Here is an 18,424-nt window from a genome sequence, read left to right on the forward strand (position 1 = left end):
TGGAAGTTGTCGCTTTCCTTATTGAGCAGAAGCTCATTACACTAGCGTAGTAAAAAACATGTTGTGTGAAAAGTGAGGTTTTTCATCCTTTAAAAATGTTTTTTATGATTTTTTACTGCAAAGTAGATAATTAAAAACCATTCAATGTGATAACCAGAAATTTTTACGTTTCGTTTAATGATAACATAACCTCACTTTTCGCACAACATGCTTTCTACTACGCTAGTGTAATGAGCTTCTGCTCAATAAGGAAAGCGACAACTTCCAAACGTCGCGCGCAGCTTTAGCAGACGTTTCACAGTAAATAAAATACAAAAAAGTAAACAAACATTGTTTAAAAAATTGCGAGTTGAATATTTTCTCGGACTCTATGTTTCTTGTGCGGTATTAAAGCTTGAAAAATAAGGAAAATTTTGATCTTTAAACCAATTTATTTGGAGTTGCAGGAAAAAAGTGAATTTTTTGCATTATTTATTGTTGTATTTTTTAAATAAACAATTGTTTTTACTTAAAAAGTGATTTTTTTGGACCTTTATATTAATAAATATTATTAAAAAAATGTTTCATTTAATTTGGAAAGGTTACTCCGAAAAGTGCTAAAAAACTCCTGGAATGGCACATATATATATATATATATCAAATTAAATTTGCTTAAATCGTACACTGTAAGACCCATATGTGCAAGATAAAAATTTTTTTTGAAAAAATTAGGGTTTCAGAGTTTTTAGTATTTTTTCTTCATATCTTGATGTGCTAGAAACTGTAACGATATAATCAAAAAAGAATAGATTATGAAAACTTTTAAATGTTCAACTTATTGATTTATTATAACTTAAAAATTTCAAATTAGAATGACTAATCAATAAGTGTACAATAATTAACTACAATCATACTTTACAATTAAATTGCAATTGTTGAATCTAATTATTAAAAAAAAAAAATTGGAAGCAGAAGAATAGGTAATATTGTATTAAAAAATTATCTCTTACAAATTTTATATTAGCAAAAATATGTTAAAAGGTGAAAAATGATATTTGTCTGTATCTTTTATTCAAAGCGAAAACTTGAATAATTGAATAAGTGTATAAATAATGACAGAACAATTGTGTTGTTATTTTTTCGGATAATTTAAACCGGTTTTCCTTGAATAATGAAATAAATTAATATTTCCTACTGATTTGATGAGTCTTAGTTAATATATATACAAATGGACTTACAAAGATTATCTTTAGTTTCATGAATGTCATTCACTAAGAAAAAGAATAAAATTAATCAACTGAATAAATTTAATTTTCTTCAAAATTGTTAGTAAATAAGTGAAATAAAAATGCAATTACTATTTGTAATCAGTGTTTTTCTTACACATTTCTACCAAACTTCAAGTGGAGTAGCTTCTGTAAGCAATACAAAATATAAATTTTTGATTATTTTTTTTAAATAAAAATTATCAATACACTTTTAAACATTCTTTCATTTTTTAAGTGGACATGGTAAAAGAACATCTAATCACATTTCACAAATAAACTACGGATTAATTTTTGCAAGAATTAAATCAACACAATAAATTCACGAAAATTACAAAAGATAAATTTTATAATTAAACATTTTTGATTTAAAACACAATTTTTAAAATTGATGATTAAAAATACAAAATGGACAAAAACAAACGATAAACGTTACATTTGCCCTCTCTTGTCACGGAATTCCAAGATCGATTAAATAATGAAATAAATCAATAAATTAGAAAATCAATCAATAATAAATCAGAAAATTTTAAGGGAATCGTAAAAATACATAAAAAGAAAAAATTAATAATTGTCATATCGTAAATAAATATTAATAAGGAAAAAGGGTCAATAGTAAATTTTCAATAAAAACACATTTAATAACGGTGAAATACATAATCAAAACATGTCGAAATAAGTCACAAATATTAAATTAATAAGACAAATTCAGAAAAAGAAAATTATTTTCAATAAAAATTAAAAATGGCTGACAATAACGAAAATTAAATTAATATAAATTTTCTTCTTTTTGCTGAATTCTAATAGAAAAGATTCTCACCAATCACAAATGTTCGAAATAAACACAGGACACAAAATAATTAATTAAAAGAACAACTTTTATAAGAGAAAAATCAATTTTTAATTTACAAACGATGTTTATCCTTTGGAGGTTGATGAAAAGAGACTGATAAAAAGATTTTTGTTATTTGGTTGTCATGTACCGGTCTTCTTTTGTCTTCTGCTATCAAACATAATTTTCGTTGTTTCATACAGAGACGTATTGTAAGGCTATTTTTGGGACCCTTTTCATTCCTTGATAACACCGTCCGACACGATTTTTCACACACGAAAAAATCAATGATTTTCAGAAGCTAGGACCAAAAAAAAGATACCCGTGTCTGGCCGTTTTGCTAGATCAGGTCATTTTTTGCTTTTAGGGGTAAAAACAACCCTTAAATGAAAGGTGATAGGAAATCTTGTACAAAAAAATAATTTTTTATGAAACCTGGTATCTCGGGGTTTTCCGGGTCGCTGATTACGAATCTGATGTCAGATTTTCAAAATTCGAAATGGCGGATCCAATATGGCGGTCCAAATTTATAAAAATTCACCAATTCATTTGAAAGTTGTTACTTAGGGATTTTTGGGGTCGCTGATTACGAATATGATGTCAGATTTTAATAATTCAAAATGGCGGATCCAATATGGCGGTCTAAATTTATAAATATTAATTATTTTTTATAAAACTTGGTGTCTAGAGGCTTTTGGGGTCGCTGATAATAACATAATAATAATAATAATAATAACATAATAACATTTATAAATTTCGACCACCATAGTGGATCTGCCATTTTGAATTTTGAAAAGCCAACATTAAATTCGTAATCAGCAACACCAAAAACCTTCAAGTAACAAGTTTCAAGTGAATTCGACGAACTTTTATAAATTTCAAACGCCATATTGAATCTGCAATTTTGTATTTTAAAAATCTGACTTCAGATTCGTACTCAGCAACTCCAAAAATCCATAGACACCAAGTTTTATAAAAAATAATTAATATTTATAAATTTCGACCGCTATATTAAATCCGCCATTTTGAATTTTGAAAATCTGACATCATATTCGTAATCAGCGACTCCAAAAACCCCTAAGTAACAACTTTTAAATGAATTGGTGAATTTTTATTAATTTCGACCGCCATATTTGATCCGCCATTTTGAATTTTGAAAATCTGACATCAGATTCGTAATCAGCGACCCGGAAAACCCCGAGATACCAGGTTTCATAAAAAATTATTTTTTTGTACAAGATTTCCTATCACCTTTCATTTAAGGGTTGTTTTTACCCCTAAAAGCAAAAAATGACCTGATCTAGCAAAACGGCCAGACACGGGTATTTTTTTTTGGTCCTAGTTTCTGAAAATCATTGATTTTTTCGTGTGTGAAAAAAAAAGTTGAATTTTGTCGGACGGTGTAATAATAGATTATTATTTAATCCAGATGTTATGTTAAATAAAATTGATCATTCAATAGTCTCCTCATTGAACAGGAATTAGAAATCAGAAAACGAAGTTTACATAAATGAAATAAATTTACAAAATTAATACATAAATCTAAGATTAACTAAACTAAAATTAATAAAAATTTTACAACGTCACAGTATACATCTCATGACTAATTATTCTATATAATATATATGGGTGATTCTACAAACGAGGGAATTATGAGCGGTCAAGCATATTTTGTATATTAATTTTGAAAAAAATAATTTTTTTTAATGAAAATTGTAAGTCTAAATGGTTTCTATTGTGGCACTAAAAAGCAGCCGATGAAAAAAAATATTTCTTGCAAAAAATACACATCAAAGTGCTAAATTCTCATTCGTCTGGCATCTATTTTTTTGAAAAAAATATTATTTTTAGGTCCTTTTATAGCCTTATGTATTGCAACTTTGAATTCTCTATCGGATAGAATTGCTTATTTTTTTATTTAATGTTGTTTCTACCTTTTTTTTAAAAAAAAACTGCCAAATTCTCATTCGTCTGGTTCTCATTCGTCTGGCACTTTTGAGACAGGATATACATTAAGCACTAAAAACAGCGTAAAACTAATAATTTTTTAACAATTTTCGATTTTCTTGACTTAAAATAATCCTCACTAAATTTTTAAGATATTGCTAAACCACAATCTTTAATTTTCATTTTGTATATATAATTATATTAATATAAATAAACAAATAAAAAGTACCTTTTTCCTGTGAATCGTATGAATATCACAACAAAATCGAAATATTTTTTATTATTAGACACTTAAAGTACTCCTATAGATTTGTGATTTGTAAAATTATGTTCTAGTAGAACACACGTAATTTGTTATAAACAAATTACTAATTATTGAACTTTGTGAAATTCGTTACTCGTGGGTTTTCGGGGTCGCTGATTACGAATCAGAGGTCAGTTTATCAAAATTCAAAATGGCGGATCCAATATGGCGGACAAGTTTTGAAAAAACTTAATATACTTGTCTGAAAATAATTACTCGGGGATTTTCGGGGTCGCTGATTACGAATGCGATGTCAGTTTTTCAAAATTCAAAATGGCAGATCCAATATGGCGGACAACTTTTGAAAAAACTTAAAATATTCGTCTGAAGTAAGTAGTTTCCAGTGATTTTAAATATTTGTCCGCCATGTTGCATCCGCCATTTTGAATTTTGAAAACCTGACTCCGGATTCATTTTCAGCGACCTCAAAAACCCCCGAGTAGAGAGTTTCAAGCAAATCTGAACGATTTTTTTAAAAAAAAAGTCCGCCATATTGGATCCGCCATTTTGAATTTTGAAAAACTGAACTCTGACTCGTAATCAGCGACCTTGAAAACCTCCGAGTAATAAATTTTGTATAAATCCATCCATTATTTTTAGTGTTAATGTGAATTTTCTATACACGATCTTAATTTCCTTGATAAATTGTTTATAAACAACCATAAGTTTTGTAATTTTTAATATTTTGTCTGGCCACTTTCAGATATCTTTTTTAGTGTCATTAACTTGAAGTTAAAGTACTTTTTAGACGTTAAATGAGAAAAAAATGTTGTGTCCATATTTTCTTCATTTTCGTCCTTCGTTTGTAGAATCACCCATATAAATATTTATATTTTATATAATTGTACTTATCATCGAAATAAAAATCAATTACTTTTTTTGTTCGCAGTCTCTACAATGTCCAAAACATATGAAACCCTTTTTAATTAGTGAAAATAGTGAAAAAAAATATTGTGACTGCGATAAAACATTTTTATATAATCCAAAAGACGATTCTTGTTACGATGCATACAGACAAGGACCTTGTCCATCTGGATATTACTTTGCTTTATCACCTGGAGAGAATGTGGCAACATGTAAAAGAAATCCATGTCGTATAGACGGCCTTGTGCCTTTTAAAGGAAAATGTCATTTTCTATGGGAATCAGGAGTTCCATGCAAAAACACAGACACATATTTAGGAATTAACAACAATTTTCAAGTAGAATGCAGTAGAACAGGTTATAATGGCTGGTATTATGATTGGGTAATTTTAATTTTCTTTATTTAAAAAATTTTTTTTTAAAATACCACCTATATGCACTTAGTCATTATATATAATAAAATCTTTAATAATTCTTCATACAGAAAACATCCAAGTCTTGTCCAAAGGATTCATTGCTGATGCCAACAAATGATGAACATACGCATTACTTTTGCAAATGTAAAGAAACTTATATCTATTCGGCAAAAAATAAATCTTGTCACTTGGCCTATAGACAAGGTCCATGCCCAACAGGAAGTTACTATGTACTTCCTCAAGGGCAAAAGGAGCCAATATGTGAAAAAAATCCATGTCATGAAGATGGTCTTGTTCCTTTTCAAGGAGATTGTCATAAAATTTATGAATATGGACATCCTTGTACTGAAAAATATACTCAATTAACTGTTACAACAAAAACTTTTAAACTAGAATGTATTTATAATCCACCACCTAGTATGGGTGGAGGTGGAATTATAAATGCTCCATTAAAAGTTTGTCCTCCAGGAAGTCGTAGAGTTGTTAAAAGTTGCAAAAAAATGTTTCAATAAAAGTTATTCTGTACATATGTAATTTGAAGAAAATTCTAATTGCAGTATATATGTAAAATACTAAAAAATCGTTATTTCACAATGGCCTTTATTATTCACATTTTAACCTTCGTATTCCATAAAGAAAATATAAATACTCAGATTCTATCTTAGCATACAAATCTACATTTCCAAACATTAACATCGATTTCGTTACAGCTACACTTTCTTTTTGCTTTGCAGTTTAGTTATGTGTTATCACCCAAATGTGTTATGCATTTTTTTTAAATTAGTAAAACAGAAGACAAATTCTGATTGGTAAATATGATTATGCATTTGTATAATTAAATTTTTTACATAATTCGATACTAATTTTAATATTTCAGAATGTTTAAATTTAAACATTAAAATCTGAGGCAGAAACCAACATGAGGACATCAAACACTTCAAGAATATTTTTGTTTGTACTTTATTGTATCAGCAAAGGAACAACGACAGGAAATGACTAACTTCATGTATCAAATGTTCTAAAACATGAATCCAAAATGAATCAACTGCTTCTGTTGTATAAAGACGATCTTATGAGTACAGAAATTTTCCATCTTTCTAAGAATATTTTAAGAACGATGCCAACACGACATGTCAATTTTACAAACGTTATTGATGAAAATAAGAATTTACTGAAAGTAGCAAACTTATTTCAAATAAAAGCAATTGTTGTTATTTCAAACCAAAGTGAGTACGGAAACTCATCAAAATTATTTGAGGTACTGAAATCAATTGCGAAATTCTTTCATCCAAAAATGCGTCCAAAGGTTTTGATTTTTACTCAAGTTACACAACATACAAGATATCAATAATTTTTCAAATTGTTGTGGTCTAAAAAGTTTCTGAATGTCACTATTCTTCAGCTTAAAATTCAAAAATGTAACAAACTGCTAGCTCAATGTTTTCAACCGAAAATCGTTAATTTGCGTTACTACAATCCATTCACTGAAAGGTCTTATAAAAGATCATTCCTAAAAAGCATTAGTTTGTTTCCAAATAAACTAACATGAATGGATACAAAATAAAAGTGTACTTCTTTCACTTTCCACCTTATGCCTATATCGAACGAAACTCTACAAGACATGTTGTGTGTGTCCACGGCCCTGATGTCAATTTAATGCTGTTCTTCTCAAAAGTAATGAATTTCACTGCGGTGAATATGATATATAACACAGGTCCACAAAATAAATTCGATGAAAGGTTACTTTGACCAAACCTGGTGTATTGTATGTTTTTGGGATCGCTGATCACGAATCTGAATTCCGTTTTGCTCCATCACGTCAGGATTTTTTCCTAACCTAATGCATAAAATTGCATTTTTACAAAACTTGGTATTTAGGGGTTTTTTAGGTCGCTGATTACGATTTAGAAGTCTGATTTTTAAAATCAATACATATAACATGAGTTCAAGATATGCTTTAGTTTGCAATTACCTACATTCAGCCGTACCCAGGAACAACGACGTGGACGTAGCAGGCTTTAAAAAAATCGGACATTTTTAATAGCTAATTCTCCACTTACGACCCCAGTCAATCTCCTTTTAAGAATAGTGAGAGGCAAAAAAACTCACCATAAACAAGCACCCCGAAGGGAACAGAAGCCTGCTACGTCCACGTCGTTTCTTCCTGGGTACGGCTGAATGTAGGTAATTGCAAACTAAAACATATCTTGAACTCATGTTATATCTATTGATTTTGAAAATCATACTTCAAAATCGTAATCAGCGACCTAAAAAAACCCCTAGATACCAAGTTTTGTAAAAATGCAATTTTTTTTAAAACTACGTCCGCCATATTGGATCCGCCATTTTGTATTTTGAAAATATGCCTTCAAATTCGTAATCAGCGACCCCAAAAACCCCTAGATACCAAGATTGAGATAAATCCGTCAATATTTACAAAATGTTGTCTGCAACGTAAAATCCAACATATTTTTGAGGTTAGGAAAAAATCCTGACGTGATGGAGCAAAACGGATTTCAGATTCGTGATCAGCGGCCCCAAAAACATATAATACATCATGTTTGGTCAAAGTATTGAATTTCATTGAATTTATTTTGTGGACCTGTGTAATTATTCAAGCTGGTTGAAATCAAACTCAAATGGAGCATACTATGCCAAAAAAATGGACATAACGATCGAGTTTACACCTATTTAGTCCGCTATGATTAAATCAAGCTTTAACAACCGAGTGGAATTTAATGAAAGTAGTTAACATCATGTGCTTGATTTTGTTACCTTGGTTGATAGCTAGATTCTTCAATTTTGACCAACGCATCTGGAAACTGATGAACGTTGTTCAAATCGTACTCGGATTTTACATTCCAAAAGAACCGAAAAATTCTGTAGAGAAAATAGTATTTATAACAATGATAATATTCTTTTTTCTCCAGCCGTCGTATATTCTTACCACATTAACAAGTCTTCAACTACAAAAAACAGCTATCAAAGAAATGGAAACATTTGAAGACATACTTGACGCAAATTTGACGATAATCAAACATGGAAATAATGAATGAAATAAAGAAAGTAATACAAATGATACCTATCAAATACTGCTGAAAAATAGAATATTTTCTGCAGAATCATTGGATAAATGTGCAGAAATTTTGATGGACGAGAAGATTCTGCACATTTGATCATTCAAAATGATCGAAATACAATTAATCAATCGAAAATAAAAATTTTGAAACAATCTGTTGGAGTATGACCAGGTGTATTGTATCTTCTACGAGGATCACCTTATAAAAGACAATTTGAGTATATTACATCAGCTCTTATTGAATCTGGTATCAGTCAAAAGTGGGATGCTGCATACATTCCACAAGTATCGAATCTTCAAAGTCTAATCGATTTGTACAAACTGGAAAATTCTTTTACATCCCAAAATACATGAATTCGATGATTATTATACTTTTGATTGATTATTAGTGTTCAGTAGTATAGCAAGGGGGCTTCTGCCCCAGGTTCTGATCTCGACTAAGTACCTGCATTCGGTAACTGCTCGGTCGGTAATACAGATTTCTACTTTATCAACAGTCGGTAAGGTAGGAATCTGACAAAAAATTCAGACTGAAGTGAGCGCCATCTATTGGGTGGTCGGTAAACTAACTTCAATGTTCAGTAAAACAGAATAATTTTATTTTTAATTAAAAGGTTAATCAAAGTCGGCAACACACTCTGAAGTGAGCGCCATCTATTGGGTGGTCGGTAAACTAACTTCAATGTTCGGTCGGTAAAACAGTTTCCTACCTTATCGCCCGAGTTGAAATTTTTGTCAGATTCCTACCTTACCGACTGTTGATAAAGTAGAAATCTGCATTACCGACCGAGTAGTTATCGACTGCAGGTACTTAGCCGAGATCAGAACCTGGGGCAGAAGCCCCCTTGCTATACTACTGTGTTCATTTTTTGTTTTTGCTGCTGAAATAATTATATACAGATATTTTAATAATGTCACCGTGTTATGAACCTGTGTTCTAGCAGTTTTTCCGCGTTAATGAATTATGAATGTGTGTCGCCTAAAGGCCCGATTGTCAGCGTCGTTATGAGTTTCCATATAAATATTTGTTGCCACCAAAGTCGTCCAAGGAAACGAATGGAGCGATGAGGTTGACTAGGAAGAATCGTACTCCTCTCTCGGATTAGGGATCTAAGGGAAAGTGATCGTCAATTTGTCATTCGATTCTGGATCTTCTATTTGAAAAGTCGCATTTCGGGAAATTTTATATTTTTCTAAAAATCGCATTTCACGCTTTTATTGTATCTAATCTAGTGTTATTTTTAATAAATCCATTTATATTCTTTGTCAATTATTGTTGTTGAATTATTAATTGTTTTATTTAATGACAGGAAATTATTTTATATAGAAACTTAATAATTAAATTTAGAATAAAGTAAACGCTTATTTTATTATTTCTTGCTTTAATTTGAAGGTATTTTATGTGAATATATTATATATGTGATTTTGCTTCTTGCTCGAATATTGTTTGCTCATCATTACACCGCGATGATTTCTTTGGTCCCAATTTCCCTTTGGTTTTCAGCGTAAGTTTATAAAGATAAATTAAGTGTTCGAATAATGTGGACGATACACGTTTATTTTGATCAATAATCGTTAAAAGATTTCAAAATTATAATATAACTAGCAACTTTGTCGTCCGCAAGCGGCCGACTACGTTGCTAGTATGCATTAGGGTAAGAATTCCTGAAGTGGCCCCCTAATATTTTTTGTGTAATAGAAAAAAGTGATACCCACATATTTTGGTAGTCCATGATGTCACTAAGAAACCCCTGAAACGATTTTTCAAAATTCGAATTTTTTCATAAGTTATAAACAATTAAACTTTTTTGCAACGTTTTGGAAAAAATTCTGTATCTGGAAATTGGCCGAACCGATTTTAATAAAAATTGGTTTGGAGAAAGATTAAGATACGTACTTTTGATAAATAAATAAATTATGAATAAAAAGTATAATTTGTTTAAACAAATTATATTGTTAATTTTTAACTTTATAAATTAACAATGTTCTCAATCGATTTTTCCAATTTTTTTTATAGAATCATAAAAAGGGACTTTTCACGATTCCATGACAAAAATAAAAAAGTGGGATTCTCAAAAACTTTAGAAGATACAGAATTTTTAGTCTTAACGCGCGCGAGTTTTCTGAGCAGCTCACGCATACGGCGCGCCATCTCCCGCGCGCCCCGCGCCAACCAAGACTCCATATAAGAGTTCCCGATTATAATATTTTATTAACTCAATTAAACTAAACAGTTGTTTATATGTATTTTATTATTCATATCATTTTTGTTTATATTTAATAATTTTTATTATTTATAAAATTTCTGTTTATAATAAGTTTCTGATTATTTAATTTTAATGATAAATTTTCAACGTTTTTTAATTGTTTTGTTTATGTATCAATGAATAATAAAATATATTATTGCGAATCCGTGTTTTATTTTTCTAGACCGCATTGTTTAACGTTTGCTATCAAAATTTTAACAAATTTCACGTTTATGCGCACTGAATGAAAATTTGCGCGTTTTCACGTGAAAACAAAAGAATCGCGACAATCGTCTGGTCATTCACCTAACATGATAATTTCGTTTTTAGATCATAGTATTTTCTTTACGTATACATAAATGTAAGTCCGTGTTTGTTGTTTCGATTAGTATTTTTCACGTTGTATATTAAAAATTTTACTTTTTCGCGTATGTGCTATAAAAACAAATCTTAAAATATGCCAAAAGCAACTACTTGCTGCAACCCGTTGAAAAAAAACGAACATAAAGCAGTTTATAAAAATCTTGTGAAAGTGCCTAATTCGTGGAATTATAGATTTAAAAATTTAATAGGACAGTTCATTTGTTTTTCGTGCAAAGCAGCCATCAACAAATTAAAGGATAATAATATATTTTATTATTCATTGATACATAAACAAAACAATTAAAAAACGTTGAAAATTTATCATTAAAATTAAATAATCAGAAACTTATTATAAACAGAAATTTTATAAATAATAAAAATTATTAAATATAAACAAAAATGATATGAATAATAAAATACATATAAACAACTGTTTAGTTTAATTGAGTTAATAAAATATTATAATCGGGAACTCTTATATGGAGTCTTGGTTGGCGCGGGGCGCGCGGGAGATGGCGCGCCGTATGCGTGAGCTGCTCAGAAAACTCGCGCGCGTTAAGACTAAAAATTCTGTATCTTCTAAAGTTTTTGAGAATCCCACTTTTTTATTTTTGTCATGGAATCGTGAAAAGTCCCTTTTTATGATTCTATAAAAAAAATTGGAAAAATCGATTGAGAACATTGTTAATTTATAAAGTTAAAAATTAACAATATAATTTGTTTAAACAAATTATACTTTTTATTCATAATTTATTTATTTATCAAAAGTACGTATCTTAATCTTTCTCCAAACCAATTTTTATTAAAATCGGTTCGGCCAATTTCCAGATACAGAATTTTTTCCAAAACGTTGCAAAAAAGTTTAATTGTTTATAACTTATGAAAAAATTCGAATTTTGAAAAATCGTTTCAGGGGTTTCTTAGTGACATCATGGACTACCAAAATATGTGGGTATCACTTTTTTCTATTACACAAAAAATATTAGGGGGCCACTTCAGGAATTCTTACCCATTAACCATATTTTTTATTCATTTTTTTTCAAAAAAATTTAATATTAGAAATGTAAAAAAAAATTTCTTTATATTGGATCTACCACCCAAGTAGCACGGAATATTCCTTGAATGTCAAGCTGATATCAACTGGGAATATTCTTGTGACATTCAGGCGATATCATGTTGAAAAAGATGCAATTTAGTATTTTGTCATTTGTTTGAATCAGTTTACTGAACAGCCAATGGCGCTGTCGTCGCTAAGTAGTTTCTGTACTACGATTGTTTTATCTATAAAACTGTTTTGTCTCGTGACGAGTGCGCACGGAGAGTATTTTTTTGCTTTTGTACTATTTTTAATGTTTCTAATAATAAACAAGTTTCTTTTCATTTCATTAAAGTGTTTTAATATCTTTTATCAGAATCGCGCTGTCATTATTGGCTCAGATAATTAACATATCATAATGTCCTTTTCACGGGGACATTCCTCCGTGATGTATCTATGTTACGGTCTTTCACACAAAAAATGTAACGCGTTACAAAACTTACATTCTACATTTATTAAACCTAAATAATTCTGTGGTACTTTACTTTCATCTAAATCTTCAAAAGACATTATTGCAACTCCTGCACTTTTTTTATTCCGATTATCGTTTTTACATGTCAAATTCTTTTCTTCACACATTCTTTTCATCTTCCGTTCCCGTAGAAAATTTTTTCTTCTTACATGACAAATTATTTTCTTGACGCACTTTCTTTTCATCTTGAGTTTCCATTGATATTTTTCTTGTCCTACATGCCAAATTTTTATCCTTGCGTATTTTCTTTCCATCTTCAGTTTTTATAGATAATTTCTTTTTTTTGCATGTCAAATTTTTTTTGCGCTCTTTCTTTTTTATTTCTGTTTTATTACGATTACGTTTTCTCAATCTCTCATTCTCCTGTCTTATTATTTACTGCTCATATGTAACTTTGCGCCTTGCCTTCCTTTTTCTTCCCTTCTCTTTAATTGCTCGATTTATCTTTTTATCATTTTCTTTACTCAGAAAAGTTTTCATTGTTAAATATTCATGTGGTAAAATTTTGTTCACAGTATTATAAGTTGTACGAATTATTTTCTTTTCACTAGTGTCATTTAAAGAATGTTTAATTTTTAACTCTTGTGTTAATAGAACTCTGTTAATATTATTACTGGGAAAAGTATTAAAAACAGAACAATAGTTTAAAATATAATTTTTATGTTCCTGAGTTCAATTTATGAAAAGACGGTTCTAATCATTCTCTATTATCGAATTCCTATTGTGAGACGTTCTTACTGTCGGAAAATGATTTAAGTAATTATTTTCAAACATTGACTTAAAATGGTTTCTCATTTTGTTATTATCAGTTTCATAATTTACACGGTTTGGCATTACGTTAAATAATATAGATGTTGCAAATGCTATTGCATGTACTCCACACTCAACACTACCAAAAGGTTGTTGATCAACAGCTTCAAAAACTACTGTTGGTTTAAAATGGAACAATCTAATTAAATATTTTATTTGCTGCACATTTAAACACCCCTTATTAAGGCTATCAAAAATATAAAGCCTTACTCTATAGTAATAGACATAAATTCAGTGACCATAATTGTTATTACCGCTAAAAAGTATTTAAATATGTTTATCACCGTCTCTAATTGGGACAATAAAATCAAGAATTTGTACATACAAAGCACTTTGCATATTAAAAAAAGAATTGGAATCTTTTCTTAATAAATCTTCATATTTGTACATATGCATGTAATTTAACAATTTATTTCTATTTTCAATAATTTTTAAATCTTTATCACTTAAAATAACATACTCTTTAATGTTGGCCATATTATACTTCGTTTAATTTTATTTTTGATGCATGAAAATCTAAATATCTTTAACCGTTTTGCTCACTTTCTCTAATATAACCAATTTTGCCTTTTATTAAATATAACCAATTTTTTCTTTAATTCAATACAACTAATTTTACCTTTTACTAAATATAACTAATTTTTCCTTTAATTCAATATAACCAATTTTTACTTTAATCCAATATAATTAATTTTGCCTTTTATCCAATAAAACTACCAAATATCCAAAAGAATGAGAGAACTATAAGTAACTATGAATCAGTAACTACTGATCAGCCACTAAGTGCAAAAAGGACACTCTTATATGAGTAATCAGTAGTTCATTATAAATGACATATATACGTATTTATACCTGTATTAAAACCCCGGAACAAATACCACAAAAGAACCAACCATTGGACAATAGAACCTTTGTTAATGAGGATTAACTCTGAGGACCCAGGTAATAATTTCTTTTTTCACATTTATTATATACAAAAATAAAGATGTACCAACCCTTGGCCAATAGAACCTTTGTTAATGAAGATTAACTCGGAGTACATAATGAAATGTAATAAAAAATTATAAAAATTTAAAATATTATTAAATTATGAGTGTTTTGATACATTTGTTAACGTTATTTAATGCAAAACATATATATGTATGTATTTACAAAGTATGAAGCAGAATATTATTATTGAAACAATTATTCATTATTTAATAATTAATAATAGGTGTCCCACTGTTTAACACAAACCTTAAAAACAAGAAAAATGTATCAAGTTCCAAAAACTTGAAATTTTATGGTAGTACCAAAAAGTGTCCAAAAATATATAAAATTGACATATTAATATCTCTTTGAAAAAAAGTGTTCCACTGTTTGTCACTCTCCCCTACATACATATATACATATAAATGAATTTTTTTTTTATTTTTAAAACAAAAATGAAAGAAGATTAAGATTTTAGACGATGATGTTCTTATGCCATTTTCAATCGTCTAGATAGAGAAACGCAATGTTAAACAAAGAAGTACTTATGTTATATTTCTTGGTGTAAGAAAGAAAGGTATGCGTTACCTATTCAGTTTTACACTTTCTTTATAGCTTTTTCACGTGATAAAGGGAGAAAGAAATAATTACCAGGGTCCTCAGAGTTATTAATTAATCCTTCTTAACAGATTGCAGGTCAAGCTAACCCTCATTTGCAAAATAAAGATATACCTTTTTCTCTCCATAACTTGTTCTTTTCTCTGTCACCGAAAACCCAGCAGGGGTCCGGACGGAATGAATGAATGAATGAATGAATGAATACCAAGATTATTATAGTTAATTACTAGCATAATTATTGAGATAAATACTGTGTTAATTACTGGAATAACAACTGAATTAATTATTGCGGTAACTCATCCAGTAATTTTTTAGCCATACACATCTTAAAAATTAACTTGTTGCGGACTAAGTTATTTCTACAGCTCCTCTATGTCTAGGCAATAGATTTTTATTGTAAATTAAATGATTGAAATATATTTAACCCAAAATTACAATTCCATTGAAATTAAAAAAAAAATTTTGTTTTACTAAAAAAATACATCTGGGGAAAAAATTTCTGGACTTTCCAGTAATTAATCTAACAGTTATTCCAGTAAATATCCAAATAATTTTGTTATTAATTATTCCAATAATTATTTTTCATAATAGGGAAGACACTAATAAAATTATTATTATAGAAGTTTCACGGCAAACATTGTATTAAAATATCGTCTCCTAAACACATCACATGATGCGTCATAATTGTATCAGGATACAATCATATAAAAAATTAAAAACACTTATTATAAATACTAAGATTTTATAATAATAAATCATAAATTATTATAATTTTATTGTAATTGTTATTTCTAAATATTTTAAAAATTAATGAAAAAGAGAAATACAGGTAATATTTTATTAAAACATTAATATTATTTTCTGTAAAACTATATTACAAGATGAAAAATGATAAATGTCTTATCTTTTATTCAAAGAAAAAACACTAAGTTTATTGGAAAAAGTGTATAAATTATGAAAAAAAAACAATTAAATAATTTTGTTCTCTGTTATTTTTCGGATAAATTCAAACCGGTTTCTTGAATAATGAAGAAAACGATTTTCCAATTGATTTGATGAGTCTTCGTTATTATATAAATGATCTTATAAAGATGGTATTTAGTTTCTTGAAGTTTCATTCACTAACAAAATAAAATCTTTCAATAAATTGATAGGTACTATTTGTCAACAAGTGAAATAAAAATGAAATTGTTGATTATAATTAGTGTTTTTCTTTCACACATCTACCAAATTTCAAGCAGTTTAAATCCAGTAAGCAATAAAAAATATATTTCAATTATTTGTGAGTAAATTAATTTAATTTTGTTCTTTATGCATTTTATTTTTAAATTAATTGAACATAAAAATAAGTAATTAATTACAGGTTAACAATTCGTTTTCAGTTTTTTTTAAAACATTTTTAAAAATAAAAGTGTTATAAATATATAGTTTTGAGAATTTATTTATTTTATTCCAATGACGTAAGCTCAGTTGAGTTCGTTTCGGGTCATTGGCAATTAGTCGATAGAGTGATTTCATTAAAAAATAATGCAGAATCTGAAAAACTATTTTCTTATGTCTTTCAATTAATTTGAATGAAGCATATCCAGAGAATTATTCAAAAATTTCTATCAATTTAACATAAAATTTAGATAAAAAATTTAATTAAAATTAAAAAAAAAAAAAACGTTTTTCTTACAGTCGAATTTTCTACGATGTCCAAAGAATATGCAATCTTTTTTAGTTAGTGAAAATAGTACTAAACAGTTTTGTGACTGTCAAGATACATTTTTATATCATCCTGAAAATGATTTTTGTTATGACGCCTATAGACAAGGTCCTTGTCCATCAGGATATTATTTCGCATTATCACCTGGAGAGAATGTGGCAACATGTCAATTAAATCCATGTCGTATAGACGGCCTTGTGCCTTTTAATGGAAAATGTCATTTTCTATGGGAATCAGGACATCCTTGTAAAAACGAAACTTTATTTTTAGGAATCAATGATAATTTTCAAATAGAGTGCAGTGACAGAAGATACATTGGTAGCTGGATTGAATTGGTAATTTTGATTTTCGTTATTTTAACTTGATCCTATAAAAACACTTTACAAAATCGGCCAAAACACAAAGGATCCTTATCTTATAAATTTTCTAAATCCGAAAGATTGTGCGAATTCATACAAAAACGCGATTGCAAAACGAAAAGTAGGAAAGTAATATAATGACAGGTTTATTACGTTCTGCCGCCGTCAGATGGCAGAAGCATGCAGGGAGCACAAAGTCGCCACTGTACTTACTTTCCTACTTTTTGTTTTGCAATCGCGTTTTTGTATCGATTCGCACAATCTTTCGGATTTAGGAAATATATAAGATAAGGATCCTTGGTGTTTAGATCGATTTTGAAAAAAGTGTCCATGTTTCGAGAAAAAAGTATTTTAAAATTAATATTTAAAATTTAAATGCCTCCTGTATATCTCATTTCTTTTTCACCGGATCATTTAAAGACGAACTTCTAAAAACATATAGTTTAAGAAAATGCAAAAAAATCGATTTTTCGAAAATTACAACCCCTCTTAAATATAAAGGGAAAATAAATTTGAATATAGAATAAGAATCTTCTTAAAAAATATATAATTCAATCAATAATATAACTCTTTTCAGAAAATATCCAAGAACTGTCCAAATAATTCTTATCTAGAACCAACAGATAATGAACATTCGAATTTCATTTGTAACTGTAAAGAAACTTATATTTATTCGGCAAAAAATAATTCTTGTCATCAGGCATACAGACAGGGACCATGTAAGCAAGGAAGCTTCTATGTACTTCCTCGAGAACAAAAAGAGCCAAGATGCGTAAGAAATCCATGTCAAGAAGATGGTTATGTTCCTTTTCAAGGACATTGTCATGAAATTTATAAATTTGGACCTCCTTGTGCTGATTCTCGTACTCAATTGACAGTCACGGCAAAAACATTTAAACTAAAATGCATTTATCGTCCACCTTCGGGTGCAGGTGGTGGTGGAATTATAAATGCTCCAGAAAAAGCTTGTCCTCCAGGAAGTCGAAGAGTAATTACAGACTGCAAAAAAGTTTTTCAATAAAAAAAAAAAACACTCGAAAAAAATATTTTTGATTTCTTTTTAATTTATCTTTTTTAAAAAGTTATAAATTACCCATT

General features: G+C 28.8%; 2 protein-coding genes across 3 annotated transcripts; both read left to right on the forward strand.

Annotated features, from left to right (window-relative positions):
• The first annotated feature begins 1,234 nt into the window (after positions 1-1,234).
• LOC127284966 (uncharacterized) lies at positions 1,235-6,200 on the forward strand. The gene is made up of 3 exons (XM_051310706.1): positions 1,235-1,396; positions 5,217-5,573; positions 5,675-6,200. The coding sequence occupies exons 1-3, from the start codon at positions 1,328-1,330 to the stop codon at positions 6,116-6,118; spliced, it is 870 nt and encodes a 289-aa protein (XP_051166663.1). The 5' UTR covers positions 1,235-1,327; the 3' UTR covers positions 6,119-6,200.
• Positions 6,201-16,333: 10,133 nt separating this feature from the next.
• On the forward strand, positions 16,334-18,372 carry LOC127284965 (uncharacterized). Of its 2 annotated transcripts, none has more exons than XM_051310704.1 (3): positions 16,334-16,510; positions 16,940-17,302; positions 17,904-18,372. In XM_051310704.1, exons 1-3 carry the CDS (start codon positions 16,442-16,444, stop codon positions 18,345-18,347), a joined length of 876 nt encoding a protein of 291 aa, XP_051166661.1. In that variant the 5' UTR covers positions 16,334-16,441; the 3' UTR covers positions 18,348-18,372. The 2 variants fall into 2 exon arrangements, with proteins under 2 accessions (XP_051166661.1, XP_051166662.1); XM_051310705.1 differs by having other exon boundaries at positions 16,384-16,541.
• The last annotated feature ends 52 nt before the right edge of the window (positions 18,373-18,424 follow it).

Source organism: Leptopilina boulardi, unplaced genomic scaffold (assembly GCF_019393585.1).
Source record: "Leptopilina boulardi isolate dan_hultmark-lab unplaced genomic scaffold, ZJU_Lbou_2.1 LbouV2_327, whole genome shotgun sequence".
Classification (NCBI taxonomy): Eukaryota; Metazoa; Arthropoda; class Insecta; order Hymenoptera; family Figitidae; genus Leptopilina; species Leptopilina boulardi.